We start from the raw sequence: 26859 nt of genomic DNA, 5'->3' as shown, positions 1-26859 counted from the left end.
CTCTGAGATGCCCCTCCTTGCTTTCTATTAAAACCAGCTGTGGAACTAGCAGACGAATGAATGGCTCTTTGTGATTTGGCCGCCGTTCCGGGTCTGAAACGATCTGTTTCTCCCACTACCTTCCCACCCACCCTTGCCTCCAACCCTCACTGGTACTGGCATGACAACACAATTAAACAATGGACTGAACAACCAGGGGCTCTGTTATGATATTATGCAAAGGTCACCCTTTGGTAATTCTGAGGCCCTGCAGACAAAATGTCCGGCCTTAATCATAGCTGAGAATCTGCAGGCACTATCATGGAGCTTATCTGCTGAACACTCATGCACTGGTTAAGTCTACATTATGAGGAATGCAGTAAAAGTCTCATGAAATCAGTTTGGTTTGCATAGGTGATGGCTGTTCCCACCAAACTTGGAGGGTGTGTGTCTGTGCCATGGGATTTAGGAGTGTTAGTCACAAGAAAACAGCACATTGCCTAATCACATGGGAAGGCAACTCCCGCATGTAGCCTTGAATTGATTAGTGTGCCCAGAGTAGAAGTGTGGAACAGGGTGGGGAAAGAGGAGCACTTAAACACGGATCACAAGGTCTGAGCAGCTCATCTTATAGGGGTGTATTCTTTGCATCAGAGTTGTAGGTCAAAACACTGGAATGTTTACGGATGCTTAATTTTTCCCAACCTGTTTCAAGTGTTGCGTTGTGTTGATGCTGTTTTGTAACCTGATGTAAGTCTGTTTTTGTCTGCATGCCATTAAGTGGTGTGGGGCCAAAAGCTTATGTTTCCTGATGACCAAGTCATGATATTGCCCTTATTTTTGGTTTTCAGTCTTCAGACTGCTACAGTAGAGCATAGTCAGATAAAGTTCAGGTTTCCTTTGTTCATATTTCCCACAGGTGTTGACTGTTGAGGGAAACAGAAGGGAGGAAGAGCGAGGATCCTGGGGGGAGGAGACGTCCCATCCTCACAGCGCAAGCAGCTGGTATGGAGCACAAGAAATACTTTAGATTTTTCTTAAGTCAAAGCCTATTTCCAAACCTTCAGCAAAATAGACATTATCATTAAACTCAAGAGTTGTAATGCAATAAAAAAAATCCATAATTTTTAGTCCAGATGTAATTCTTTTTAATCTTTTGCAATAGCAGTAATATTAATCAAATGACTCAATTAGTCTGTTAAACTTAGTCGAGCTGACTTCAAAATGTTGCCTGGTATGTTAAATGAGAGACAAGAATGTTTATGCATGCTGTAAATCAAAGCCAGTCATCAAATTCCCAAATGGGATGCAAGAGTTTAGTTTAAAAAATAAATCTCAAGCACAAACCAGTTTGTACAGGAGGATGATGAAGTCGCATTGCGATGCGGTTAGTCTCGTGACATCTTACAGGACATACCACAGACATGTAATTTGTGCTGGATGACCTGCATCTTATCCCCTGAGGCCAAGCTTAATCTTAATGGCAGAGAATGGAGGGAGTCGACTGGGCAATGAGAGCTTCCTTTGGTATGGATTTAATCGGGGGAAGAGTCAGGATGATCTGAAGAATGGTAGAATCTTGAGAGCTGAAGATGGTAACCAGGTCAGTAGTGCTACGACACTTATGGGAATACATACACACACACGGAGATGCTGCAGAATCACCCCATTCACCACTGATGTAAAAACAGATGTGGAGGCCTAGTGGTGTGGGCATTTGGGGAGGATGATGTGGGAGGAAGAGCTTCCAGAGAAGGAGTGAAGGGAAACTTTGAAGCAGAGAGTAGCTTGAAGGGAAGAGGGGGAGAAAAAGGGTTTTGGAATCGGGACAAATTTAGCGGACGTCGGCCTTTGTGTCTGGATGGGATGTTTGGTGGCTAAACTGCCGGCTCTAATTATATCTCATCAACTTTCCCCTTTCTGTCCTCCGCCCTCCTGCCCACAAACTCTCACACTCTGTCACAGTCACTGTGTCGCTTTCTCACAGATTTGGCCGTACTGACACCACACTACAAGTGCAGCACATAATCAGTTTCACACTTATGCTGGAGATAAACAGACCTAAAATAAATCCTCAAGGAGGCAGCTCAAATTCTTCTTCTTTTTCCATCAATATACAATTTAAGATTCCCAAGCCATCTTTTTCTCCATAGACTCAGACGGTATGAGGAATGTTTACATAAGGCTAAGTAACAACTTGTATCAAGCATTAAGAATCGGCTGTCAAGAGCTTTTCAAGGGTTTAAATGTTTTGAAAAGCAGGGCAATGCTGCTGTAATGTGTTCTTCTTATCTGGTGACCTTTAACTCCCTGTCTAAAGGTATAGCCATGAATGAATAGCTGAGACAGTAAACTGTTTCTAAGAGCTACTAACAGCTTTTGAGCATTCTCTGGCATATTTTAAAACCCTCACTAATACTGAAATACTCAACTTTCCCTCTTCTTTCCTAACAAGATACTACTAATGAGATACTTTTGTATCTCATTAGGATGTAGCAGTATCCTGATGAGAGTGTTGACTGGTTCTCCTTTAGTTTCCAATTAAGCCTCTAAACCAGGGGTGCCAAAAGTCAGTCCTGGAGGCCCAGCATCCTGCATGTTTTATCCTCCCTGCTTTAATGCACCTGGATCCAATGATGTGTCGTTAAAAGGCCCAAGAAGAACATTGACAGGCTGAAGAGGTTGTTGGTACTACCAGGGAGAGAACTAAAACGTGCAGGATGCCGGCCCTTTGCTCTAAACATAGCAAATTATGTTGTATTATAAATTGCCCCAGCAACTATTGAGATAAATGATGCTGATTTGAGACCCTTTACAAGTAATGAATTGGTAATGGTGTTACAATGCCATTTTCACCCCCTCCAATACCAATAAACTTTAATTTTGTAAAGAACATTCCACTGTGGAACTGGAAGATATTTTAATATCCAAAATGAAACACAACCAAAAATAAGAACTAAAACAGAAATAAAAACCACTTGCAACCAAAACCATAAATAAAATGCATTATGATGTCTCTTTAAACAAAATTGCCCTTCGTATTTAAGTATTTATCGTCAAACTGGAAATCAAGCTCATTTTAATTTAACAAGCAATTTACTGATTAAATATTTTTTGCGACACTTTTATTTTGAAGTCATGCATATTTTGACCAGTTATATTTCCAAATATAGCCTGGTTGTTTTTCTTGAAGTATGGGGGAGGTGTGCAAGTGATGAAGCATCACCACTCTATACAGGCGGAGAAAACTCATGTCTAGCTCTTCTAGAAACTTATCAGAAAAACTCTTTGAATTGTAGGGCCAGTATTTTAAATTTGAACGGTTTTTAAACCATAGCTTCTAAAACCTTGATAACCAGCCCATGTCCATCTGGGGCATTTAATAATTTTACTGTTCTTGATGCACCTTCCAGTTTATTCATCCTTACAGCAGTCTGATGAGGAGGGCTTTCAAATATCACATTTCTAGTGTGTGCATAAATGCATACCATACTGTCAGATATCCATTGTATGTGGCCATTTCAGAATGTATGTGATGAAGGAGCACAGATGAGGAGAATTACACAGAGGAAACTTAAGTGAACACAGCATTTCAAAAATACCAAGTCTGCTCAGTCAGTGTTTCCAAATGTCCTACTTTTCACAAACGAGCAAGCACCAGTTATGGTCACAAGACAGACAAAGGGAGGGAAGAGGAGAAGAGAAACAACCCAGTGCTGAATCAAATTGACTGCCTTTAGAAATAAAGCAGAGTTTGTTTTGTTTTCACTAAAATGTTTGATCTTAACTTCTTAGAGCTACGGTATTAAAATTAAGTTGAACTTTTCTGTGGATGACTCAATCGTACCCGTTCCCACAAAGTGATCTAGAAAGTTAATCTTTTCCAAGAAGATACAAACTTTAAATGACTGGCATGAGGGGGATTTAGTGCTGCCTCTGCCAGCGTGATAAAGGCAAAAAGGAAATCTTTTGTTTTTTCAGAAATCAAATACATCACCTCTGAAATAACAGGACATTCAAGTAGATTCGAGGAAAAGTGGAGAAAAACAAAAAAGTGAGCAACCCCAAATACCCCTGATCATCAGCTGACGCCAAGCAAGAGAGACAGAAAAGAACTGATGTGGAAGATTAAAGGGGAAAAAGAAGTAAGAGTGAGAAGGAGCAGAGACTGGGAGGCAAACCTTAAATTGAGAGACAAAGTTGGTGTGCGCAGATGATTCCTAATAAGGCTGTAACTGGCAAATCTCTGTGCTGGATTCAGCTGCCAGGAAACTTTCACCCTGTAACTCTTCTCAGGCTGCTAAGAACAGAAGCAAATACGCAATCAGCTGTATTTCAGAGACTGAACGAGTAAAATTAGAGGCTGAGAAAGCTGTGCAATGCAAGAAAAAAAAAAAGAAAACTACACGGTGTGTGCTGTGCAGCTCATTCATTGTAAACAGATAATTTAAATAATTACTTCAGCTCTGTATTATTGTTGGTGCAGGAAACATCCAGTCTGTTCATTATTAATTGAAAGCTGTCTGTCTTCTAACAGGTGAGAGTTTGTGTGTGACTGAAAAGCAGCTGCTGGTTCGTCATGGCTCAGGTGATGCACATGGACCCTGGCTTTCCAGGTTGGTTTTAAATTTACTAATAATAACAATAATGACTGAATACATGCTACAACATTAAATCTTCGTCTTAAAAAAATCCAGAAAAACTACATCCATGTAAGAGTTTATATTTCTGTTTAAAACATAATCATTTTTTTAAAGTATTCTTCAAAACGATGGTTTTATCATTTCATCTTTCCTGGTGCCACATAGATCACCAAATGATAGTTGCTGATAAGAGTTTCGTTTTGTCTAAATTAGACCAACAACAATGCTATAAATGGGTTTTGGCAGGCACTATAGCTGATTTAACTCCTTACTGACTTGCCTGATTTAGTTAAAGAACTATACCCAACTATCTGGAGCGACATGTAAGATTTAAAAAAATATAGTTATAGTTTGTTTTTTTTTAACTAGCATATTTGTATTTACTTAGAGGATTTATTGCGTTACCGTAGAGTTCATTTCATACGTATTTTAGCATTTCAGATCATAGACTAGTAATCATCCCACCAAATGCTCTGAAAAAAGTTTTTAAAATGTTGTAGTTTATTTGTGTTATCATGTCTGTTTGTTTGATTTACCATTTTATTTTTAATCTTTTTTTTATTAAGATTAATAAAAAAATCTTAATAAAAATCTCAATAAAAGAGAACCTACAGTAGTGGAGGTGGGCATGCTGCTTATTTAGGCCCTTATTTTTACAGGCACATAATTGCTAACTGAATATTTTCTGTGTTGTTTACTATTTTGTTTTCCTAAAATTATTTAATAATGTTAAATTAATTGTTTGAGTTAAATTGTCTAAAACTTTGTATTTGCTGGTTCAATGATTACTCCATTGACTTATTTATTCATCTTTTATTTTTTTTGTCAGATACTTTGGACCATATGTGCATTTTGTCTTAAAGTGAGATTAGATTTAACAACAATCCCTTTGGTGTCTAATTAGTGGAATTTTACAAAGTGCATGCTCTATTACACAGGACTCCAGAGATTATTCCAGTTTTTAAAGTCTGAGCCCAAGATTAGACAAAGATTTCCGTTTGTTTAACGTTGATTTCCTTCCCCTACAGGGAAACTCAACTCGCCTGCTCCTCCGACGCTGCACACCAAAGAACAGGAGGCGCCCTACTCAGTGGAGACCCCCTATGGCTACCGTCTGGACCTGGACTTCCTCAAATATGTTAACGACATAGAAAAGGGTAACACTATTAAAAAGGTGCCTATACAGCGCCGGCCACGCTATGGCTCCCTGCCTCGGGGGTACGGCTACACCGGCTCCTGGTGGACCTCCACGGAGTCTCTGTGCTCCAACGCGAGCGTGGAGAGCAGGCATTCCTCTTATTCCTACTGTGCCCCAGGCTACCACACATTACAGAGACCCAGCTTTAGCACAGCTCGGGTGGAGAAGACCCTTTTAGATGCTCGCAGGAAGCTGGAGGAGGAGAAAGAAGGGAGGAGATTCTCCAACCTCGGCAGCATGAACAACAGTATGGCAGGGTCTAACACCTCCCTTAGCAGTGCGCACAGCTTCAACCGGGCACAGGGTGGAGGGACTTTCACTCCTTTGAGCTCAGGCCTGTCCACACCAGTGACGCCGACCCCTGCACATTTGCAACATGTCAGAGAGCAGATGGCCGCGGCCTTGAGGAAGATAAAGGAGCTGGAGGAGCAGGTGAAGACCATCCCTGTGCTGCAAGTTAAAATCTCTGTGTTGCAAGAAGAGAAAAGGCAGCTCAGCGTTCAGCTCAAAAGTCAAAAGTTTCTTGGACACACTCTGGGTTTTAGCCGAGGTCGAAACCGTGGAGAGTTGTACATCGACATTCCTGAGGAGGAGGTAGGCACGGGAGCTAAAAGCACCAACAAGACAACAGAGTCATTGTCTCCGACTGAAGTCTCTAAGCAGGATTCAGGGTGTGAAATCGAGGACACAGTGATTGTGGGTGGAGCCCGACCAGATGCTAAGAGAGAAGTTCGCACCATTGGAGTTGGACCAGAGGAGTCTAGGGGCAGACGTGATGTGGGGGTCTGGGTTCGAGAGAAGGATCTGGGTCTTCTCGCAGAGGCTGAGGTGCTCAAAGACCAAGTTGGGCAGCTTGAGGGGAAGCTAAAGAGGACTCTGCAAGAACTGCAGGCTGCACAGCTGCAAAAGGCTCCACAGGCAGAGCATCCGGTAATGGCAACCAGCATTGGGTGGCAGGAACCACAAGGCAGCACTCTGCATACTCTGGTCAGCTTCACACAGCAGCCACAGCAGAGGGAGCAGAGAACTGTGGGGATCCAAGTGTACACGCTGGAGAAACCTACAGTAGTGGAGGTGGGAACGCTGCTCCGAGCAGAGACCTGCAGCCCTCCCTCACGTCAGCCAGCAGGGTGTAGTTACAGAACGTCACCACAAAGAACAAACTGAAGGTTTGTGTTAAACTGATGATGTCGGGAGAGAAACTGAGGGGCTTTCCACCAAAGTAGTTCCACTTCTGAGACGGTGCTCTGTTAATACCATTAATAAACTTAAAACTATCAGCTCCAGCCCTGGCGCTAACTTAACATTTACCATTTGCTTTTGTAGGTTGAGTTCTTTTGGAAAAACTTCACAACAGCCCAGTTTAGTTTGTGCTTTAATTGAACTCTAGTTGCTTTACTTTGAAATTCTGGCTCACTTAGGGAGATGTGAATGTGCAACCAAACACTAATGTGGACCAAACGCTGGTTCACCTAAAAGTTTTGGTTCGGTTGAAGTGAATTCTGGTGTGGTTTGAAATATAGAGACCTTCAAAGTTAAAGCTGCCTAATTCATGAAAACATTACCTTTTCATTTTCCTGCAATTTCATATAAATTCTACCGCTGCCGCACATTTCTGCATACAGTCATCATTTTTCAACTGAACATATAAGCACATTTTATGACTATTTTTTTTAATTAATATTGAGTCTTTTTTTATTGCCATCTGGCATTTATCAATCTGCTCAACTATGAATTGTAAGGATTCCTTTCACTGAACGTTCATGAGTACTGCTAAGAAGTCGAATATGCTGGTTTGCATTGTGAATAATCTCAGCAAACAGAGTGTTTGACTTAGTCATAATTGATCCACCTTCTTACAGGAATAAAAAGACAAACCTTGTCACATGTGTAGCTGATTCACTGCAGACCTTTGAAGATTGATTGAAAACATCACTGGGAGGAGGAAGCAAGAGAGTTGAAGTTCAAAGTGACAAAATAATATGATTCTCCAGAAAAATGAAGCCAATTTTTAGCTTAGAACCTTTTAATGACTTTCTTTTGAAGAAACAAAAAAACTACTTAGGTCCAATTAGGGCTTAAGTTTCTGATCTTTAAACAAGCATTTGATACAAAACATTTTCTGAAAGTTGTAAGCATTTTTCACACAAAAACTGGATATTAAAACTAGAACAGATTGGGCAGAATCAAATCTGATTGGGATGGATGTTCAGTACTGTACTGTTTTTTTTGTTTTGTTTTTGTTTTTGTTTGTTTTCTTGTAATAATTTACTTATTGACATTCCTTCCATGTCTCAAAAGATCCCGTTGAGTTGCCAATTGCAGTCAGCTCCAAGCAGGTTCGTGACGTCCTGAAAAGTGGGCTATCCACCTCCGTACCTGTCAGTAATCCTGCCATCGTTGTAGCATCTGGTGATCAGATTGGCTTGGTGCAAACCATAGAAGAGTCTCCCGAGACCTTTTCTAAATCAGGTCTGTGGATTGAGTTAAGTAAAGTGCGCTTACTTTGTTCTCCAAGTATCAGGTTTTTATTTTAACTTTGATTGATGGTTTTGTTTTAGCCTCATCTCCCCAGTCCTCGCTGAGATCAATTATGAAGCGGAAAGCAGAAGGTGAACCAGGCTCCCCCTCTACAAAGAAAAACCTGCAGTTCATTGGAGTCAATGGAGGGTAAGTGGCTATTACAACAAAGCAGCACTGAGCCATTTTTATCCACTTAGCAGTGAGATCATTAGAGCCAAAGCGATGCTGTAAATGGAAATAAAGCAGACATTACTTTTCATGAACTTGGTAATAATATTTCAGAGGACTAAGAGATGCATTGTCTCCCAGGTACGAGTCCACTTCTTCAGATGATAGCAGCAGTGAGAGTTCAGACGATGGGAGCGACTCCAGTGAATATCATGAAGCAAGAGAAAAACTTCCAGAGTCCACCAATCAGCTCCAGCGTATAACTCTTAATAAAACTTCCCAACCCCAAGAAGAAAGCACCAGTGCACCTCAACAAACTGACATAAAAATACCAGCTATAACCCATTTACAGGACACAAAAACTGCCAGAAAATGCTCATCATTCACCAGCAACTGACTCTGTTGAGCGAAAATGTGCCTCCCACACATCTACCACAGACTCCACCTCAACACCTCCAGCCAAGGATTCTGCCTCCTCTGTGGACCAAATAGCATATAATCACACTGTTGCCCAGGAGACCACTTCCACATCACCTAACACTGAATCTGCACCAATCGCCATTAAGTGTTCTTCAACATGCATCACTAAATCTGCAGAAGTAAATGCTCTGTCACAAACGTCTACCACCTCCTGTCAACCAGAGTCCAAAGCAGCACCTGAGAGCGTTAAACAGGAGTCCTCTAAACCAGTCAGGTAAATGTAAACACACTTTACGGAGAATCTGTCAGGGAGGTTTCTCTCTCATTTGTCTGCTTTGCCTATTGTCTGTGCAGGCTGGAGCTGAGTGAAAGCCTGATGTCAGCTCTCTGTACTCTGCAGAAAGCCCTGGGGGAGCCCAATGCTTTCAGCCAACAAGCAGCAGTATGTCTCCACACTACTTCACTCATTAACTACATCTTGGAAATCCAAGAAACTAATGGTAGTTTCTCGTTCTTGAAACAATAGGATATGCTTTGTGAAATTTGATCTGCAGAGTTTTGCAAAAGCATCCATGCCACTTGAGATTTTTTCTTAACATCTTGCATTATGACCACACATTTTAATGTATTTTAGGACTGTTTATAATGATGGAACACAAAGTAGAACTGTAGAGTAAAAGGAAAATGATGCTTTTTTCACTAATAAAAGTTTAAAAAAAACAATTACCACTGGTTTCTAGTGGTATTAATTTTCAGAAAATTTGTATTTGTAGACCAGACTATTCTCAGTCATACTGGACTGATATGTCAAATGAACATAACTTTTTGAGTCTTGTCAAAGATTTTCAATTGGATTTAGGGCTGCCAGTTCGTATACATGAATATGTTAAGACATTAATCATTGTATTTGGTTTTGGCTTTAAAAGGGAGAGAGGTTTGTTAGATTTTTCAAGGAGGAATGTCCTCCTGCAGCCTTTAAGAGATTTTTACAGGATTGCGTTGTACTTATCTTGATGCATCATCCCTTAATCAGTGAAAGATTTCTGCCAGACTGATCTTTACATTTAGGCCAACATGTTAGGATTGGTTAATCTGACTGAAGCAGCTTTTCTACATGCTTGCTGAAGATTGACCTTGTAAACATTTCCGTAAAAGGTTTTCCTTTTTCTACTCATCTAAAAGAGCCAAATTGGGATTGGTGTCATTCATGGTTATTAGTTGTCCTCAACATCTTGCCCCACCTGAGTGGTGGATCTCTGCAGCTCCTCCAAAGTTAATTTGAACCTCTTGGATGTTAAGATGGCTTGAACAAATCTCTTGGAGTTATTGGCTTATTTATTTATTTATTTTTCTTATTGAACCTGACTCCACTTTAAGCTGTTTTACAGCTTTACTTCTAACAGCAAATTGTTACACTTCATTGCATTTAGGGGTATTGGTGAAAAGGGGTTCTACAACAAATGGATATTAATGGATTATGTCAATTTAAAACATCAGAATTTGTGACTGTATTGTGACAAAATATAACAAAGCTCAAGAATGAATCATTTTGCAAAGTGCTCTGTATTTAGCTAAATAAATACAATAAATATATTTATTGCTTTCTGCAACTAAAATCTCAAACAATGCCTTTTGCTTTCACTGTTGAGTTCATTATCCAGTCATGTCTTCATACTCAGCAGTCTGTTAAATGGTTTTCTGCCTTAAGCATCCTCATTGTGTCTGCTCACAGAGGACAGCCTACACCATCGTCCTACAGGAGTGGCTGCGTGTGTCCTGTCACAAGGCGGCCAACACAGCGGTCGTCAAGGCCTACATGGACACCTTCGCCTCCATCTCCCCTCAGCTGCTGGAATTTGTGATCAACATGGCAGATGGCAATGGGAACACGGCGCTGCACTACACTGTCTCACACTCCAACTTCCCTGTGGTCAAACTTCTGCTGGACACTGGTGAGAGTCGAGATATAATGCAACCACAGACCTTGACTCTTCATATATATATCAGTGTGTGTGGAATGGGGTAATGTGACTTTGTGTATGTGAAAGTGTTTCAGGTATTACTGTGGAATTGTTTCATACTGGCGTGACGGCTCTGTAGCATGAGAGCTGGCAGGAAAGTGTTGAACAGTTTTCAATTTGCTTTAAGTATTTTTCAGGTCTGGAAAAGTAATGTATAAAAAACGTTTAAGGGCAAATATCTGCATTTCCAGGCTTTATCGTCTCCTTTACCTCCTAGTTTCCTTCCTTATTCCATTCTTCTATGACTTTACTTTGTTTCCTTCCATGGTACCTAGTATTCTTCATTCTTTCCATCTTTGTTTCATCTCTTCACACTCTTTCCATCTCTTGTGTTCTTCCTTCACTGTTTTTATTTTTCCTTCCGCCTTTCCTTGTGTTATTCCTTTCTCATTTTCTATCTTGTTTTTACACTTTCTTCCTTCCCACCTTGAGCCCTTGCAAAAAGTATTTGCTCAAAATCCTGTTGAGATTTTTGCATTTAAATGTTAAATTGATTAAATGAAAGAATATAAGACTGGACAAATACTCAATAAGTAAGCAAAAATGTGTTTAAACCAAATAACGGGCACAATAATAGTAGAAAATTCCATATTAAGGTATTAATCTGCTCTAATGACTAAGAGATGACGTGTCTTGTATCTCAATGATTAGCCTGTCTTTAGCATGTTATATGATGGGTTTTCCCTGCTGCTGCTCTGCCTTCTGCCACACTGATTGCCCTGTCTACCTGACAGGCCTGTGCAATGCTGACAAGCAGAACAAGGCCGGCTACACAGCCATCATGTTGACGGCTCTGGCTGCCTTTCACTCTGACAGCGACCTCCAAACTGTCCTGCAGCTGCTGCGCACCGGGGACGTCAACGCTAGAGCCAGCCAGGTGCGCCCTCTGCTGCTGCTTACATTTTACTGCACCTTGACGCCTGCAAAAATGCCAATCCAAGTCAAATATTCTTTATGAATATACTTTCAGTAGTTTGACTGTCACAGTCTTAGTGTTCGGATGCACATGTGTGTTTCCAGGCTGGTCAGACAGCGCTGATGCTCGCCGTGAGTCACGGACGTGGGGATATGGTCCGGGCGCTGTTGTCCTGTGGAGCTCAGGTCAACATCCGTGATGATGATGGCTCCACTGCCCTGATGTGTGCCTGTGAGCATGGTCATGTGGACATTGTTCGTCAGCTACTCTCTGTCCCAGGCTGTGATGCAACACTCACCGATAACGTAAGCAAACCTGGTCCACCTCTCACTGTTCCCAGTGTTTGCTGCTATGTAGTTTTCATCTCATTGTGTTATGCAGGACGGCAGCACTGCTCTGTCCATCGCTCTGGAGGCCAGCCAAAACGACATTGCTGTACTTCTGTATGCCCACCTGAACTTTGCCAAGCCTCCTTCACCTGTGAGTACTAAGTTAGGCTGGTAAAATACTATTATCTAGCTATTTTTCAATGGTTCCAAATGAAGGTCAATGTCAAAGTACAAAATGTTTTAAATTGTTAGCCTTGGAAATTCTCTTGCGGGGAGGAATGTGCCAGGCTCAGGTAAATTACAAGGTCACTGTCAACTCACTGACTGCTGAATGCCTGGGTCTTGAACTAGAAATGCAATAAAATAAGAAAGATGAACCCCATTGTATTAATTCTGTTTATTTACAGGTCTTTTATCATTAGCTTAAATCTGGATATTCACATTTATTTGTACTAGAAGCTGCATACAATTTATTACTTCAGATGTTGCATATCGTAATGTATGTTCTAAGGACACTTGGCTTCTTGCATGCACTCAGAAAATATAAAAGTTCTCTACTTCTGTTTATGTATTGACTGATTTTTGTTTATTTGCTCTTTCTAGGTGTCACCTAAGTCTCCTCTCTTGGGTTCCTCTCCTCCATCTGGTGAACCAAAATAAAACTCGTCTTCTGCAGCTCGCAGCAGCTTCCACTCGTGTTTCTCCCTCCATGTAATTTAGAAAAAAACAGCATGTCTGTTCATGTGTTTGTTTCACTCTGAAAGTTTTCGGTACATCACATTGTGCATATAATAATAACATGACAGCTTAAAACATTGTCATATGTTAGTTTTGTTCCATCTTTGTCATCCAGTCTCATCAGTCTAACATTGTAACGTTCAGTTCTTTACACTGTTATTTTGGTGGCACTTAAGTCAAAACTGTTAACAAATTTCATTATCCTGATTATGTTGAGTCATTTTTCATTTTATTCATCATCTGTCTCATTTGAGATTCTATTAGGGAACAAATCTGTTAGGCTTATTATCATTATGTGAGATCATTACTGCCATTTGGAATAACAAAAGCCAGCCCTCTCATAAGTGTCCTTGCATCAACTAGCTCATTGGTGCTACTAAATAATAAAACAAAAGACACCACCTCCACATTCTGTTGATATTTATACACAGGATTTATTTACAGAGTATTTTTCTATCTTTTTTTAATTATTATTCTTTTTCAGAACCTCTGATTCTAATCTCGTTTCCTACGCAGCGGTAAATGTCTAACCAGATGATGACTAAACATTTTATGTATTGGCAAATTATACCAAAAGATTTGTCTCTTCCCTCAACTTTAAGACTGTGTGTAATATATAGTCTTTTTTTAATTTATAGTCAGGAAGGTATCTTCAGCAGTGGTAAGAAGAGATTAGATTGTATCTGCTTATGCAACGTGTTTTTGTAAGATTAACTGGGTTGAACAGTGACTGAAGATGCTAGAGAAGCTTGTAGGTCTTGTCAGGGAAACGGCAAGTGAGTGTGCTGAGTTTTAAGTGTGTCTTGTGTAAGATATGAATACTGAAATAATATATGTCAATGCAAACTCAGAATGGTTATGCCTAAAGTCTAACTTGATTGAAGTGTGTAGGCTGTTGATGTCAAAATATCTTTTACTTTTTAAAGTTTTTTTTTCCCACTTTTTTCATATCCACTTTTTAGTGAAGAATTTTTGATAAACTTTGGAGTTTTTAATTTAAGTGTCTATCCTTTTTATACATACCGAGTTTTTAACCTCACTCCAATTGTATGTAATGGCACAATTCAGTTTTTTTCTCTGCTGGTTTCTGTAAATTATAGACTCTGTCCTCTGTAATATGTGCGTTTTGAAAAACTACTTAATAAATGTGGAACACGTGCTTGTCTCTTGTTCATTCAAGATTCAGGGTGTTTGTGCATCCTTCAATTTGTACATCTGAAAACTGAGGCCTTAAAATGTTTGAAATTTATTGAAGAACTAGTTTCCTGGAAGCCTGACATTGCAACACACAAAAAAACTATGCTTGATATATCTCTCTGAATAGTCTGTTTTAAAATAGCTTTAATAAAATAGACGGCTCTGGCTGCCTTTCACTCTGACAGCGAAAGGTTTTAGACAGATCCCCACCAAAATAACATATACTTTAGTCTTATACATTTGACCCCTTTTCTCAAACAACAATGAAGTCATCTTTGATAAACTTACGAGTTGTAATCTTTGAGAAAAACACTGTGGCAGCAGCAGCTGTCGGCTCTAGACAGCTGCTTGTTATTGGGAGGAGCTGATAAGACTACTGGATCCATAGCAAGTGAGTTTACATCTTTACAGCTGAAGTTTGAAACAAAAAGACTAAAAGTCAAAAAAATGAAGTGAGATAATATTTGTATTAATCCTGTCTTGTTAAAAGCACATTTACTGCCCATCCTTATTTTTATTTTTTTTTTTTTATTTTTTTGCTTCTTCAGAGCTTTACTCCTCTTCTACAAGAAGAACATAGACTAGAAGTATAACAGGGAGGTCAAAGCACAACCCTATCAGCTAAACTAGAAATGAGACTTATCTCTCCACTAAGTGTGGATCCAGCCCTGCAGGTGCAGTGCAGTTGATTAGATTAAGCTCGAGCATATATTTTGGCTGCAGGGGCCAGAAAGTAACTAAATTCAACATCTTGGAATGTTTCCAGACAAATCTAATAATATTTCCCCGACTGCAGAGCCTGGATTTCAAAATTTGCCTGGATCTTCTCTGTGTGTGTTCTTGAATTGTTCTTTAAGAGGCTGATCTCTGTCTATAAAGCTATGATAATAAGTGACTAACTAAACTATATGCATTATGACATAAACTGTTTGCTATTTTTATTGTAAAAACTGAAAATGTAATCATTTTCTTAGTCCTAAAATCTGATCTAGGGTTGGAATTTGATTTTTTGAGAAAACCTAAATCCATTTTATCCAAATCATATAAACAATTTCAACAAAAGGTTATTTAATGTCAAATAAATGTTTTATCCAGGGGAAGATCATTTTAAATGGTATAGCTTGCCATTATCTTTTTATTGTAACATACCAGTTCGTGGAGTTGAAAATCCTTTTAAGAAGGACAATTCTGTTTATATTACCCTGAATGAAGCGCTGCTATTGGACGGCCTCTCTTAGGGAAGGTCCTGTGAAAGAGGTGTCCTCCCTCTTTCACGGTCTTAAAAGCCCAGGATCTCGATTCAGCAGGGTACTCAAAACTGCTAAAATGACTACCCTTACTGCCAAGGACAAGGACACCGTCAAGGCCTTCTGGGGAAAGATTTCTCCCAAAGCAGCAGACATTGGAGCAGATGCTCTTGGCAGGTAAATGTGACAAAAATCTTCCAATTCCAGCCTCTCACTGTTTTAAATTTTCCCACCCACTTTTCTTGTTTTCTGACCTTTTAGGATGCTGGTGGTTTACCCACAAACCAAGACCTACTTTGCCCACTGGAAGGACTTGAACCCCGGATCTGCTCCTGTGGCAAAGCATGGAGCAACGGTGATGGGTGGAGTTGCTGAAGCTGTGGCCAAAATCGACAATCTGACCGCAGGTCTGCTCAACCTGAGCGAGCTGCATGCCTTCACTCTGAGAGTGGATCCTGCTAACTTCAAGGTGAAGACTCTGAGCTTTGAATATATCCTTATTGTCTCCTTCTATCACATCTGACAGGGGTTGTAGTTGCTAAGACAGATTATAACTTGTTATGTTTACCTTGCAGGTTCTTGCCCACAACATCCTTGTGGTTTTGGCCATCAGCTTCCCCAACGACTTCACCCCTGAGGTCCATGTAGCCATGGATAAGTTCCTGGCTGCCGTGGCTCTGGCTCTGTCCGAGAAGTACAGATGAACACCTGGAGAGGAAGAGAATCTACATCAGTTCATTCTTGATGTGATGAATAAATGCATAAAAACAAAAACCCTAAAAAAAATGATTATCTGGTTCTTTTTGCTCTGTGTGCAAAATCCTTCATGTGGTTTGAAAATTCTGTCACATTCATAGTCATATCAGATGAAATGCATCATTAATACTTGGTTTAATCAGCCTTCAGATCTGGAAATTGGGATACAGACATTATATTTGCATTTGAAATGTTTTGCCTTTTATTTTACAATTATGCCTATGAACTGTTTGTGTCAATGGTGCAGTGAAGGTGTTTGTGTCGTATATAATAAATTAAAACATTATAAAATGTCCCAGTATATTTTGATTAGTCAATTGGTTCAATTAATTATCCTCCTCAGTGCAATCTTGATAACAATAGTTCATCATAATCAGAGCCGCAATTTTTGAAAATACTTTGTAATTGAGGCCATTTATGTAAACAAAACAGGTAAATCTCAGTCAGTATAAAATCTAATTTAAAATCTATTTAATTTTAGTATTTCACTCACACACAACAGAAAAGCTTCATATTAAATAAATTCATTACAAACATGTTGGACATGTGAAAAGCATTCACATGGTTTAAACGCTTTCCCAAATTTGATGTAGTAACCAAAGCTGCGATGTATTTAAATGGAATTTCATACTATTGACCACATTCTAAGCTTAAACTGCAAATCTGAATGATTCTTTCTGTTATGCACTGAAGCCGGTTTTCCAAGCTGCAAGTGTAAAATCATATTCCTTTAAACAAGATGCAAATGAGAGAAAATTAGAAAATGAAAACCTTTAATTCTAACAGTCAATTTCCCATTTTCTAACTATCCTGACCATCCACACCATTATTTTTTACTATTTTTGAATATTTTGTCATATAGAACTGAGTAAGTTTGAATAATATTTTGTAAGTCAAAGAAATTTCAGAGACAGTGAAAGATTTTATCTCAGAAACCGTTGCTCAGGATTACTCAGACCGCCTCTTGTGGACCGTTTCAGGGGAGGTGCTGCTGGGTGTTTCCTCTGCTGCCTCTCAGACAAGTAGCCCTCGCGCTTAGCTGGTTAGTTAGTTGGTTACTGAAACAGCCAAAATGACTACCCTTACTGCCAAGGACAAGGACACCGTCAAGGCCTTCTGGGGAAAGATATCTTCCAAGGCAGCAGCCATTGGAGCAGATGCTCTTGGCAGGTAAATGACACCTGAAACCTTTGAATTTCAACAACTTTTTGTTGAAAAAGTTACCCACCCATTCTACTCTTCCACTCAGGATGCTGGTGGTTTACCCACAAACCAAGACCTACTTCGCTCACTGGAAGGACATGAGTCCCGGCTCTGCTCCAGTCAAGAAGCATGGAGCTACAGTGATGGCTGGAGTTGCTGACGCTGTGGCTAAAATCGACGATCTGACTGCAGGTCTGCTCACCCTGAGCGAGCTGCATGCCTTCAAGCTGAGAGTGGACCCCGCCAACTTTAAGGTGAACATTCAGAGCTAAGACTGTGCTTTAAGCTGTGTATTGGTCCTTTTTTTTTCTCATCTTCTAACAGTATGTAGTCCTTATTTTTCTTGTTCAAGCACTTTGAATTGTCTTTGGCTGAAAGGTGCTATATAAATAAAGTTGCCTTGCCTTCTTTTTCTGCTCGTATGAAGCCTTTTCTCATCACTTGTTTTTCACAGATTCTTGCCCACAATCTTCTTGTGGTTTTGGCCATCAGCTTCCCCAACGACTTCACCCCTGAGGTCCATGTGGCCATGGATAAGTTCCTGGCTGCCGTGGCGCTGGCTCTGTACAGATACAGATGGAGAGGAGATCCAGACACATGAATTCACCTGGTGTGATCAATAAAGGCATGGTTGAAAAAACGCAAAATGTTGACTTCTGGTTCTTTAGTGAAAATTTGTGTCCTGTTTTCACAGAAAAGTTTTTTTTTAAGAAGAGAAAGGTTGCAATATCTAGGAAATTACTCTTGATCTTAAATGATAATTTACTCTTATTAATTATGTTTCTTAACTAGGCTAAAAGATTTCAAAAAGGAAGAAATAAAATATCAACCTCCAACATCTATCAGTTTGGAGAGGCCTTATTAATAAACAGAAACAAAGGAGCAGAGGGGACAATTTCCAAGACCGCAACATATTGGGAACTTCAATGTTTTTGGGAAAATATTTCTTAAATAGGAACAATTCTCTGGTGAGTTCTGGGTTGAAACAAGCTTGTTCTTCATTCAGTGAACTTCCTCTCTGTCGATGGAGCATCCAGCGATTTTACTCAAGTAAAAATAACGTTACTTCATAATTATATTACTCAAGAAAAAGTAAACAGCGCTCCAAAACTGCTCCTAAAAGTAGCCTCCTTTTTTTTTCAATATTATTAAAGTAAATGTGACACGAAGATAACAACTGCCGTCATGGACTCCTCTTTTTCTGGCTTTTGATGCGCTAACTCTATAGCTTTTTCACAGGATTTTCTACTTATTTGAGATGCAAATTCAAAGAATTGCATACTTTGTTTACATAGTGAAAAAGCCAAACAGTAGCTGCAATCAGAAGTTTTGCTTTTCTTCTTGAATCCCCATTGTATTGTAGAATTGAAGCCTCCCCCCAGGCGCACCTTGGCGCTCTCCAAGGTGCTGCTCCTCCTGTCGTTTGTTTACTGAATTTCATCCAGCAACCAGAATAGCTCCAGAGAGCACGGTGTTAATTCAACTGGCTCATGTGTGTCTCGATTTTCTTGTCACTGCCATGAGAAAAGATTAAATGTATCTTTACAATTTTTAATCCTACTTATCAGAAAATGTTTGTTTGAATCAGAGGACAGAAAGCCTGCAAAATCTCTTTATAATCCGTGTAAAATTTTATTATTATTATTATTATTATTATTATTATTATTATTATTATTATTATTATTATTATTATTATTATTATTATTATTATTACTGCATGGCACTCAGGAGCAAGTTTTAGACGTGGATCCCGTCAACTAATTCATGTGTCGTATTGAGTCCAGCCTGGCGTCGTTTTAATATTTCCAGCAGAGGGCGCCCAAGCATCATTCAACTAACTAATAGGATTCTTGTTTTAACCTCTGCGAAGGATTTCCAACCTGCAGGGTCCCTTCTCTCGCCCAATGGCTCCTGGAAATAAGCATCAGCAAGGAAACGTAGATTTAGGAAACGAATGGAATGAATCAAATCAAAATCAGCTAAGAGTAAGAAAAGGGTTAAAAGAAAAGCCTCAGTTAGACACAATTTCAGTACTTGTTAAGTATTTAATAAGTTGAGAATGTGAGACAGATTGTACTTGTTTCTTTCTTGTTTTTAAATGCAATCCCTTTACCTTTGCTCCTTTACTTCTCTGTGAAGCACTTTCAATAACCCTTGCTACAAATGGACACTGTTGTACTAATGTCCTGTATTTGAGTGATTGCAAAACCACATAACTTTAATTATTGAGTCAAAAAAATGTCATCAACAAAGCAGAAAAGTTAAGCAGTTTTGAAGAGTGAATAGAGGATTATATGATAGTATTTTTGTCTAAAACACACACTTACTGGCACCATAAAGAAGGTCCTCACTTAGTTTAATTCAAAAACCGAAAAAATAATGAATGACCTGAAATTTTTATATTAGTCTACTCTATATTTTTACACACAAATTATGTATCAATTTTTAAGCTGTAAATGACAGAAAAACAACATTTATTTGGATGTTTAGGACCTATTGTGTAACTGACTGGAATAACCTGTTTGCTTGTTTGTCCATTTGAGGATTCCTATTAGTCTTTATCTTAGTCGAGACTCTTCTAGCCTGCAGCCAAACCAAATTAACTGAATACAATTAAGAGGACAGAGCAAACATCATCAACAAGAAGAATGGAATATTAAACATTAGATTTTAACTTATTTAATAAGTTTGTCTGTGCCACATGACGTAAACCTATGCAGTAATTGCACATTAGTTAAATAATAATAAACAAAGATGCCAGCTTGAAGGTGGGGATGCTTTTCTCTTGCAGGAGCTTAGAAATGGAAATAGATAGACATAGATTGGTTCTTTTGTTTTTGTCCTGTAGGTTTTCTATGCTTATTTAAATTTGAGCAATTAAAGATCCAGGTTCACTTCTAAAACTGATTCTTCTTGCTGAGAAGCTATTTGTTTGTGTCAGTGGTGTCCAGATTTTTACCATGAGGGTAGAAATATTATGTTGAAAATTTTCAGGAGCCACAAAATTGTAATTCTAATTCGCTTTTAAAAATTGAAGAAGATATTTAAATCTATGCTGAACATAATTAGAGTTAATAGGGGGGAAATATAAAAACAGGTTATGGCTCATACAGCTCATGAGCTTGGCAAATTGGCACACCCAGTTTGCTCTGTAGTAAAAGTCTCTGGGTGTTTGTAGTCAAAAGCATAAGCATCACTGATTAGAGAGCAATGCTTCATGTTGTGTCTGACATCTTCAAAAATATTTACATTTTTCTATATCCTTTTCTTAAAGGCTTCACATCGATGAAAATGGCACTCTAACATATGTTGCTTCAATGTGTATCTGCATCAACCGCCTTCCTGGCAAACAAATAAATGTTTGTTCAAAGCTTAAATTATTAAATTATTGAAGTCTGAAAACTCTTCATGCTGCTTGAGTATTTATTTATTTATTTATTTATTATTTATTTATTTATTTATTTATTTATTTATTTATTATTCTAATATTATTTTAAATTAAATGAAATTATTTCAAAATGTCTGCCTTTCTTAATTACTAAAGTCATTGAACAATAATGCGCTTTTCCCCATGTGCATTTCGGTGCAGTTTCGGTGCAGGCACTTTGCCTTTTCCAAGAAAGTTTCTACAAATACCTTGACCTCTGCAGTTGCAGACCCAATCAATTTTACAATGACAAAAAAAAAAAAAAAAAATACACAAATCGGAAAGAACAGCAGAAAACAAAAACTGAGAATGAACATCCTCGGATGTCTGTTTTTTTTATTTTTTATTGAATGTGTCTCCACATGTCTGGTAGAGTGTTGAGGATGTGGGATGGTGAAACTCCTGTTTCACACAATCAGTGCGACTTTAGCGGTACTTCTCAGACAGAGCAAAGGCCACGTTCTGCAGGAACTTTTCCACGGAAAGGTGAACCTCAGGAGTGAAGTCAGCAGGGAAGTACATGGCCAAGACCAAAACGATGTTGTGGCCCAGGATCTGAAGATTACAAACACACACACAAAGATTGAATATCATGGAGCAGAAACTAAACGCACACATGATCATGATTACGCGAGTAAATTCAGAAGAGATTTGAAGTATGCCTTGAAATTTGCAGGATCCACCCGGAGTTTGAAGGCATGAAGCTCGCTGAGGGAGGCCAGAGTGCCAGTGAGATCGTCGATGCCCTTGACAGCTTTTCCCAAGGCTGCCATGATGGTGGCACCATGCTTCTTCACTTTGGCGGACTGGGGGCTCAGATCTCCCCAGTGCGAGAAGTAGGTTTTAGTTTGTGGGTAGGAAACAAGCATCCTGTAAGTAACACGGAAGAAAGATTAACACAAACAGCAACGGCACATTTTTGGAAGAGTTTTGAATAACTTGATGTTTACCTGCCCAATGCTTCACCTCCCAGTTCGCTGGATTTCCCTTCGGCTTTGGCCCAGAGAGCCTTCACCCTGGCCTTGTCTGTGCTGGAAAGACTCATTGCTGCCTTTAGTTTCTCAGCGACAAAATATGAAGATCAAAAGTGCTGCTTTGATGAATTTGTCACTGCGTCTTTATATCAAGCCTAAACGCACCACGCCTCAGAATCAATCCATGCCAAAACTGTGATAACGAAACTGCCACGCAACCCCCCCCCCCCCCCCCTGCCAATTTGGCTCGATAAAAGCTACCACTCCTCAAATTTCACGTAATCCCTACGTAAATGCTGGCTGGTTACAGGAATTACACCAAGGCGCTGCTCTGGATAACGCATCTGTTTTTTTTTTCTACTTATATCTAACTGACTTCTTGAGTTAAATACACAAAATTCACTTAACAAATGTTGAAATCGTTGTAGGCCTACTTGGGGTTTTTCTTATTCAGCAACATGCATTTTTTGCAAGTAGACCTTTTGGCGAAAAAATAAAAAACAAGTTAATAAAAATTTAACCGATATTAAATATTACGCACTCCCGATTTTAAGTGTATTGAACTTGATTCTCCAAAGAAATCATGTTAACTCAACAATCGGTAACAGTCTGTGTTAACGTTTCAGTCTGAAACGCGTTAACAAAAAAGAGAATTGACAACAAAGTAAGAAAATTCACGTTGTCTACAGTTTCAGAATTTTTTTTTTTCCAGATTGATGACGCAACATTTTTTCATTAATTGGTGCCAAAAATGACGGACGTCATTTTATTGGCAAGTGCGCCTCGTCCAATCAGAGCCCGTCTTGTTTGGGGGACGGATCAGTGGGCTGTGAATAAATGCGGGGCTCGTAAACATATTTAGACAGTCTTACACCTTTGATCACCAAACTCGTTTTTTTTTGCGAAAAGTCAGAGGCTTTCACACCGTCATCATGGTCGAATGGACAGACGCCGAGCGCACCGCCATCTCCACCCTGTGGTCAAACCTTGATGTGGGTGAAATTGGTCCCCAAGCCCTGTCCAGGTAACCCCGTGAGCAAATTTTATTCCACGACACAATGACCTCTTGCATCCTGAGGATCGAGATTTTTCACTGTCACTTTTGTGCTTCCAGGCTTCTGGTCGTGTTCCCATGGACCCAGAGGTACTTTCCTACCTTCGGGGACCTTTCCACCCCCGCAGCCATCGCCGCAAATCCCAAAGTGGCTCAGCACGGAAGAACTGTGATGGGCGGCCTTGAAACCGCTGTGAAGAACATGGACAACATCAAGAACGCCTACGCCAAACTGAGCGTCATGCACTCCGAGAAGCTCCATGTGGATCCCGACAACTTCAGGGTGCGTCATCCCTCACACCAAGACGCAATCGCTTGTTTTTAAATTCGTGTCAGTCTGTTCATGCTTGTCGTATTCTGGGCTCATGATTGCAGGTCCTTGCCGAGTGCATCACTGTGGTCGTGGCCGCCAAGTTTGGACCCAGCGTCTTCACCCCTGGTTTCCAAGAGGCCTGGCAGAAGTTCCTGGCCGTGGTGGTCTCCGCCCTGGGCAGACAGTACCACTAAGTGGCCGACCACTGAAGAGCTGCAGCGAAACATCAGTTTCTGAGCAATTAAACGCTGCCAAAAAAAATATATCAATAAAAAACTCAAATCATATGCAAGTGTCCTCTGTAATTATTAATTGTTCACTCCGTTTATAAATAAGATATCAAATAAATATATATCTTTGGTTTCCATTACAGTGAAATAAATAATGGCCAGTGGGGGCAAAAAAGTTGAATAAAGTGAATTTGAATGTTGCGTCTGAAAATGACTCGAAACACCAGCGGGAGAATTAAAACAACAAAACCATAACAGTAATACAAATAAAAAAACACAACAATATTCATGTTCAGATTTTAACTTCACACTGATCTTTCTTCTCTTTAACTTGAACAAAAATAATTTGCTCATCGTCATATTTTTTAAAATGCAATTTAAAAATGAGATCTGACCAGTTATGACTGGACATATTAACCAAGCATATAAACTCCCCTTAATAACATTGGCATCATGTTTTTATTTGGGCGTGGCTGGCCTGATTATTAAGATAATTAACGTTTACGGTTTAATCTCCCGCGAGCAGATGCTGAAAACCTGCTGCGACCAGCAGAGGCGGACAGAAGAGAGAGTTTATGCTCGAAAACAACTTAGTGCTGGTGTCAGGTCATCCATAATGTCACCAGATCTTTTGCCAAACTGACAGTTTTTTATTGCATGACATCATGGTGAAATGGACAGAAGAGGAGCGCCGCATCGTCAGAGGAGTTTGGGAAAAAGTTGATATTGATGAGATCGGTGGAGAGCTTTGGGGAAGGTAGAGTTAGATTTTAGTTCAAACTGAGGCTTTTCAAGTCTTGTTTTAAAACTATGATGATGTGAAATCTCCCTGGAATAGAAGAGGTTATTTCTTTTGATTGAGAGACATTACAGAAACTGAGATGACCTTTTTTGCATGTTGGTTCAGCTGCATGATATTTCAGCACCAGTCGCTGTCCGACTGTTTCTGTTGACTCTTGTTTTTGAAAATTCCTTCCAAGTTGAGGATATTCTTCGAAATGACATGTCAAAAAATAGTTTTCAGCTTTCGATGTGACGGTTTACCGTCTGTAGGCTATATATCGACTATGGTGTGCAATAATCTCATAATCGGCATCGGGTTTCTCACATCGACAGAGCTTTGATTGTTTACCCCTGGATCGAGCGGTATTTCGGCTCTTTTGGCGACATCTTCACCACTACGGCAATTTTAAACAACCCCAAATTGGCCGCCCTGGGAAAGGTCGTGCTATCGGCTCTGGACACAGCCGTGATGAACATGGACAACTTCAAAGCCATGTTCGAGTCTCTGAGCAGGCGGCACTACGAGAAAATCCAAGTGGATCCGGATAACTTCAGAGTAAGCTGCTATCCTGACGAATATTTCATGGGAAAGCCGTCTAAATTTATTGGGTATAAAAATAAATAAATAAATTCAGCCAGTGACAAGTGACACCAAACGTACAAGAAAGGGTGTTTGCTCTAGTGACTCAACACGTTTTACAAATGCATGGGATATTGTTCCCCAAATTTATGATATTGTTCTCTTCCCCAGCTTTTGGCCGAATGCATTACAATTACCATCGCCTGCAGACTCAGAGCCGAGCTGAACCCTCAGGTCCAGGCCACCTGGCAGAAGTTTCTGTCTGCTGTGGTGGAAGCTATGAGCAGTCAGTACAAATGAAAAAGCAGACCCAATCAATTTACTACTGAATAAAACTCACGTTTTCAAAAGCGCTTATGTGCTTGTCAACATGTGGGAAAAGAGCGCAAGTGCTTGAAGATTTGCAGAAGCGCACATGGTGGTGGCCTGTGTGTAAGTTGAATTTTTACGACCCCTGGCGGCAATAAAGTATATAACAGACCACTGTGAAATCAGTGTTGATCTTTTATGTTCACTGTATCTTCTTCAGCTCCAAACGGGGTCAGCAGATAGAATAACAAAGCTTGTATAGAAACAGGAGTTCTCACTTCAATATAAATATGTATCTGTGTCTCATAAGGTTTTGATTAAAACAATTATTCTTCATTTCATAATGATTTGCAGAAGTCACTCAAGTAGACCTGAAAAGTACAGTAAAATTACTCCTGAAAGTAATGTTGCATCCTTAAAACATTACTCAGGTAAATGTAACAACACCTCTGGATATTAAAATGAATAGAAAATGTCCTGAAAGGCTATAATCCCAGCAAGAACCATATAAAATGTTAAGGCTTTAACCAAGAAATTTAGGTTTGACATTTAATGTCACACTGAATGTCTTTTTCTTTTCTCTCTTTGACCAGCCGAGGCTTAAAAAGCTGTTAAACATTTTTTAAGTCTTAGTTTTCCTTAGTCAGAGTGAACAAGAAAAAAGAAGGTTTTTTTTTTGTGTGAAAATAGAGCAGTCGGCTAGTGACAGCAATAGATTATATACAGTAAAATAAATAAATAAATAAATAAATGTTTTTATGTCCATTGGTTTTGCCACAAGAGGGCGCTAAAACGCCGTTGCAAAAATTTTAACAATGTCTCAGAGACTGGGTTTTGCATACATTTTTGCTCCAAAACTGTATGCAAAATGTCTGTTGCCATGACGTTTTTAAAAATGTCATGTTAATATTTTTTAATAAATATTTTCTACTTATTTTATGCTGGCTATCAACTGCAATTCCTACAAATAAAAAAAGTACAGAATCAATAATCTAGTCAATTTAACTTTATTTAATTTAACTTTATTCAAATGTTGACATATATGGATAACTATTAAAGAAGGTGGGAAAATAACATTTGACCTCCAAATATTATATCATTATCTATCTTGATATCAACTGTTTATCGTCATTTTATTATATTACATAATTGTAATAATAGTAATAATAATTACTATTACGGCTAATACTACTAGTAATAAATCTAATTATAAAAATAACTTTTGTTTTTACAATTACTACTATTGGTAGTAGCATTAGTAGTAGTATTTCTAAATGAAGTTCCAAATAAGACAAACTGGGGACTAAGTGGCTGTAGACGTTAGACATTGTGAATACTATCAACAAACAAAAAAATCTCCCTTCACAAAAAGTCATTAAAACTCTACATGTATGTTTTAGACAGGCTGAGATTGATTAAAAAAAAAACAAAACAAACTTAATGTAATTAAATGAAACAGGCAGGAAGTGAAATGTTTAACTGAAGCTTGAGCAGCAGACAGTGAGGCCTCAACACGCCTATCTGCCCCCCTCCTGCGGCAGGAGGGGGCAGGAGGGGTCAGATAGGCATAGAAGCATAGTTGATGGTGGCAACTTTTACCGCATCAGAAAATATATTGCAACCCACTGATAACCAGGAATGAATTAAAAAAAATGGTCAAGATTTTAAATCAGTACCATGGGACTGTCCTTGATAAGAGACCATAGATTTATCATCTATCGATTATGAACCAAATCCCTTTCATACGTCCAGGCTCTCTGGTTTTGTGTGTTTGGGTTTTCTGTTGTCATTAGTTTATTTTGACCTTTGTAAAAATGTATTTGTGACTCTTCAATCCCTTATTTGAAGGGT

General features: G+C 39.3%; 6 protein-coding genes across 6 annotated transcripts; 5 read left to right on the top strand and 1 right to left on the bottom strand.

The window, feature by feature from the left end:
- Positions 1 to 946: 946 nt before the first annotated feature.
- Positions 947 to 14093, top strand: LOC129352557 (KN motif and ankyrin repeat domain-containing protein 2-like). Its single transcript, XM_055021606.1, is given in 13 exon segments — positions 947 to 984; positions 4517 to 4595; positions 5651 to 6955; positions 8122 to 8292; positions 8382 to 8490; positions 8653 to 8850; positions 8852 to 9205; positions 9286 to 9373; positions 10664 to 10883; positions 11687 to 11829; positions 11973 to 12173; positions 12250 to 12348; positions 12801 to 14093. Coding segments are annotated over 12 exon segments (2982 nt in total). The 5' UTR covers positions 947 to 984; positions 4517 to 4558; the 3' UTR covers positions 12858 to 14093.
- Positions 14094 to 15323: 1230 nt separating this feature from the next.
- LOC129352571 (hemoglobin embryonic subunit alpha-like) lies at positions 15324 to 16153 on the top strand. The gene is made up of 3 exons (XM_055021632.1): positions 15324 to 15556; positions 15641 to 15848; positions 15955 to 16153. Exons 1-3 carry the CDS (start codon positions 15339 to 15341, stop codon positions 16081 to 16083), a joined length of 555 nt encoding a protein of 184 aa, XP_054877607.1. The 5' UTR covers positions 15324 to 15338; the 3' UTR covers positions 16084 to 16153.
- A 968-nt stretch (positions 16154 to 17121) lies between these two features.
- On the top strand, positions 17122 to 17939 carry LOC129352523 (hemoglobin embryonic subunit alpha-like). The gene is made up of 3 exons (XM_055021559.1): positions 17122 to 17305; positions 17385 to 17592; positions 17793 to 17939. Exons 1-3 carry the CDS (start codon positions 17208 to 17210, stop codon positions 17937 to 17939), a joined length of 453 nt encoding a protein of 150 aa, XP_054877534.1. The 5' UTR covers positions 17122 to 17207.
- Positions 17940 to 21091: 3152 nt separating this feature from the next.
- On the bottom strand, positions 21092 to 21900 carry LOC129352504 (hemoglobin subunit alpha-like). The gene is made up of 3 exons (XM_055021530.1): positions 21716 to 21900; positions 21428 to 21635; positions 21092 to 21320 (listed from the first exon to the last, which is right to left on the bottom strand). The coding sequence occupies exons 1-3, from the start codon at positions 21808 to 21810 to the stop codon at positions 21192 to 21194; spliced, it is 432 nt and encodes a 143-aa protein (XP_054877505.1). The 5' UTR covers positions 21811 to 21900; the 3' UTR covers positions 21092 to 21191.
- A 687-nt stretch (positions 21901 to 22587) lies between these two features.
- On the top strand, positions 22588 to 23393 carry LOC129352501 (hemoglobin subunit beta-A-like). Its single transcript, XM_055021527.1, has 3 exons — positions 22588 to 22763; positions 22854 to 23076; positions 23169 to 23393. The coding sequence occupies exons 1-3, from the start codon at positions 22672 to 22674 to the stop codon at positions 23298 to 23300; spliced, it is 447 nt and encodes a 148-aa protein (XP_054877502.1). The 5' UTR covers positions 22588 to 22671; the 3' UTR covers positions 23301 to 23393.
- Positions 23394 to 23872: 479 nt separating this feature from the next.
- LOC129352502 (hemoglobin subunit beta-1-like) lies at positions 23873 to 25125 on the top strand. Its single transcript, XM_055021528.1, has 3 exons — positions 23873 to 24093; positions 24453 to 24675; positions 24871 to 25125. Exons 1-3 carry the CDS (start codon positions 24002 to 24004, stop codon positions 24997 to 24999), a joined length of 444 nt encoding a protein of 147 aa, XP_054877503.1. The 5' UTR covers positions 23873 to 24001; the 3' UTR covers positions 25000 to 25125.
- The last annotated feature ends 1734 nt before the right edge of the window (positions 25126 to 26859 follow it).

The sequence above is a fragment of the Poeciliopsis prolifica genome, unplaced genomic scaffold (genome assembly GCF_027474105.1).
Source record: "Poeciliopsis prolifica strain line A6 unplaced genomic scaffold, Auburn_PproV2 SCAFFOLD077, whole genome shotgun sequence".
Lineage (NCBI taxonomy): Eukaryota > Metazoa > Chordata > Actinopteri > Cyprinodontiformes > Poeciliidae > Poeciliopsis > Poeciliopsis prolifica.
Note: the sequence above shows the minus strand (reverse complement) of the source record. Positions and strands in the feature narration are given on the sequence as shown.

What these genes read in the sequence shown, in the direction of transcription:
- LOC129352523 (XM_055021559.1), top strand. Translation starts at nt 17,208, where the DNA reads ATGACTACCCTTACTGCCAAGGACAAGGACACCGTCAAGGCCTTCTGG. An exon ending in GGAGCAGATGCTCTTGGCAG is followed by an intron (nt 17,306 to 17,384) that starts GTAAATGACACC and finishes TCTTCCACTCAG; the next exon opens with GATGCTGGTGGTTTACCCAC. An exon ending in TGGACCCCGCCAACTTTAAG is followed by an intron (nt 17,593 to 17,792) that starts GTGAACATTCAG and finishes TGTTTTTCACAG; the next exon opens with ATTCTTGCCCACAATCTTCT.
- LOC129352504 (XM_055021530.1), bottom strand. Translation starts at nt 21,810, where the DNA reads ATGAGTCTTTCCAGCACAGACAAGGCCAGGGTGAAGGCTCTCTGGGCC. An exon ending in GGAGGTGAAGCATTGGGCAG is followed by an intron (nt 21,636 to 21,715) that starts GTAAACATCAAG and finishes TGTTACTTACAG; the next exon opens with GATGCTTGTTTCCTACCCAC. An exon ending in TGGATCCTGCAAATTTCAAG is followed by an intron (nt 21,321 to 21,427) that starts GCATACTTCAAA and finishes TGTAATCTTCAG; the next exon opens with ATCCTGGGCCACAACATCGT.
- LOC129352571 (XM_055021632.1), top strand. Translation starts at nt 15,339, where the DNA reads ATGAAGCGCTGCTATTGGACGGCCTCTCTTAGGGAAGGTCCTGTGAAA. An exon ending in GGAGCAGATGCTCTTGGCAG is followed by an intron (nt 15,557 to 15,640) that starts GTAAATGTGACA and finishes CTGACCTTTTAG; the next exon opens with GATGCTGGTGGTTTACCCAC. An exon ending in TGGATCCTGCTAACTTCAAG is followed by an intron (nt 15,849 to 15,954) that starts GTGAAGACTCTG and finishes TTTACCTTGCAG; the next exon opens with GTTCTTGCCCACAACATCCT.
- LOC129352501 (XM_055021527.1), top strand. Translation starts at nt 22,672, where the DNA reads ATGGTCGAATGGACAGACGCCGAGCGCACCGCCATCTCCACCCTGTGG. An exon ending in GGTCCCCAAGCCCTGTCCAG is followed by an intron (nt 22,764 to 22,853) that starts GTAACCCCGTGA and finishes TTGTGCTTCCAG; the next exon opens with GCTTCTGGTCGTGTTCCCAT. An exon ending in TGGATCCCGACAACTTCAGG is followed by an intron (nt 23,077 to 23,168) that starts GTGCGTCATCCC and finishes TCATGATTGCAG; the next exon opens with GTCCTTGCCGAGTGCATCAC.
- LOC129352502 (XM_055021528.1), top strand. Translation starts at nt 24,002, where the DNA reads ATGGTGAAATGGACAGAAGAGGAGCGCCGCATCGTCAGAGGAGTTTGG. An exon ending in GGTGGAGAGCTTTGGGGAAG is followed by an intron (nt 24,094 to 24,452) that starts GTAGAGTTAGAT and finishes TCACATCGACAG; the next exon opens with AGCTTTGATTGTTTACCCCT. An exon ending in TGGATCCGGATAACTTCAGA is followed by an intron (nt 24,676 to 24,870) that starts GTAAGCTGCTAT and finishes TCTCTTCCCCAG; the next exon opens with CTTTTGGCCGAATGCATTAC.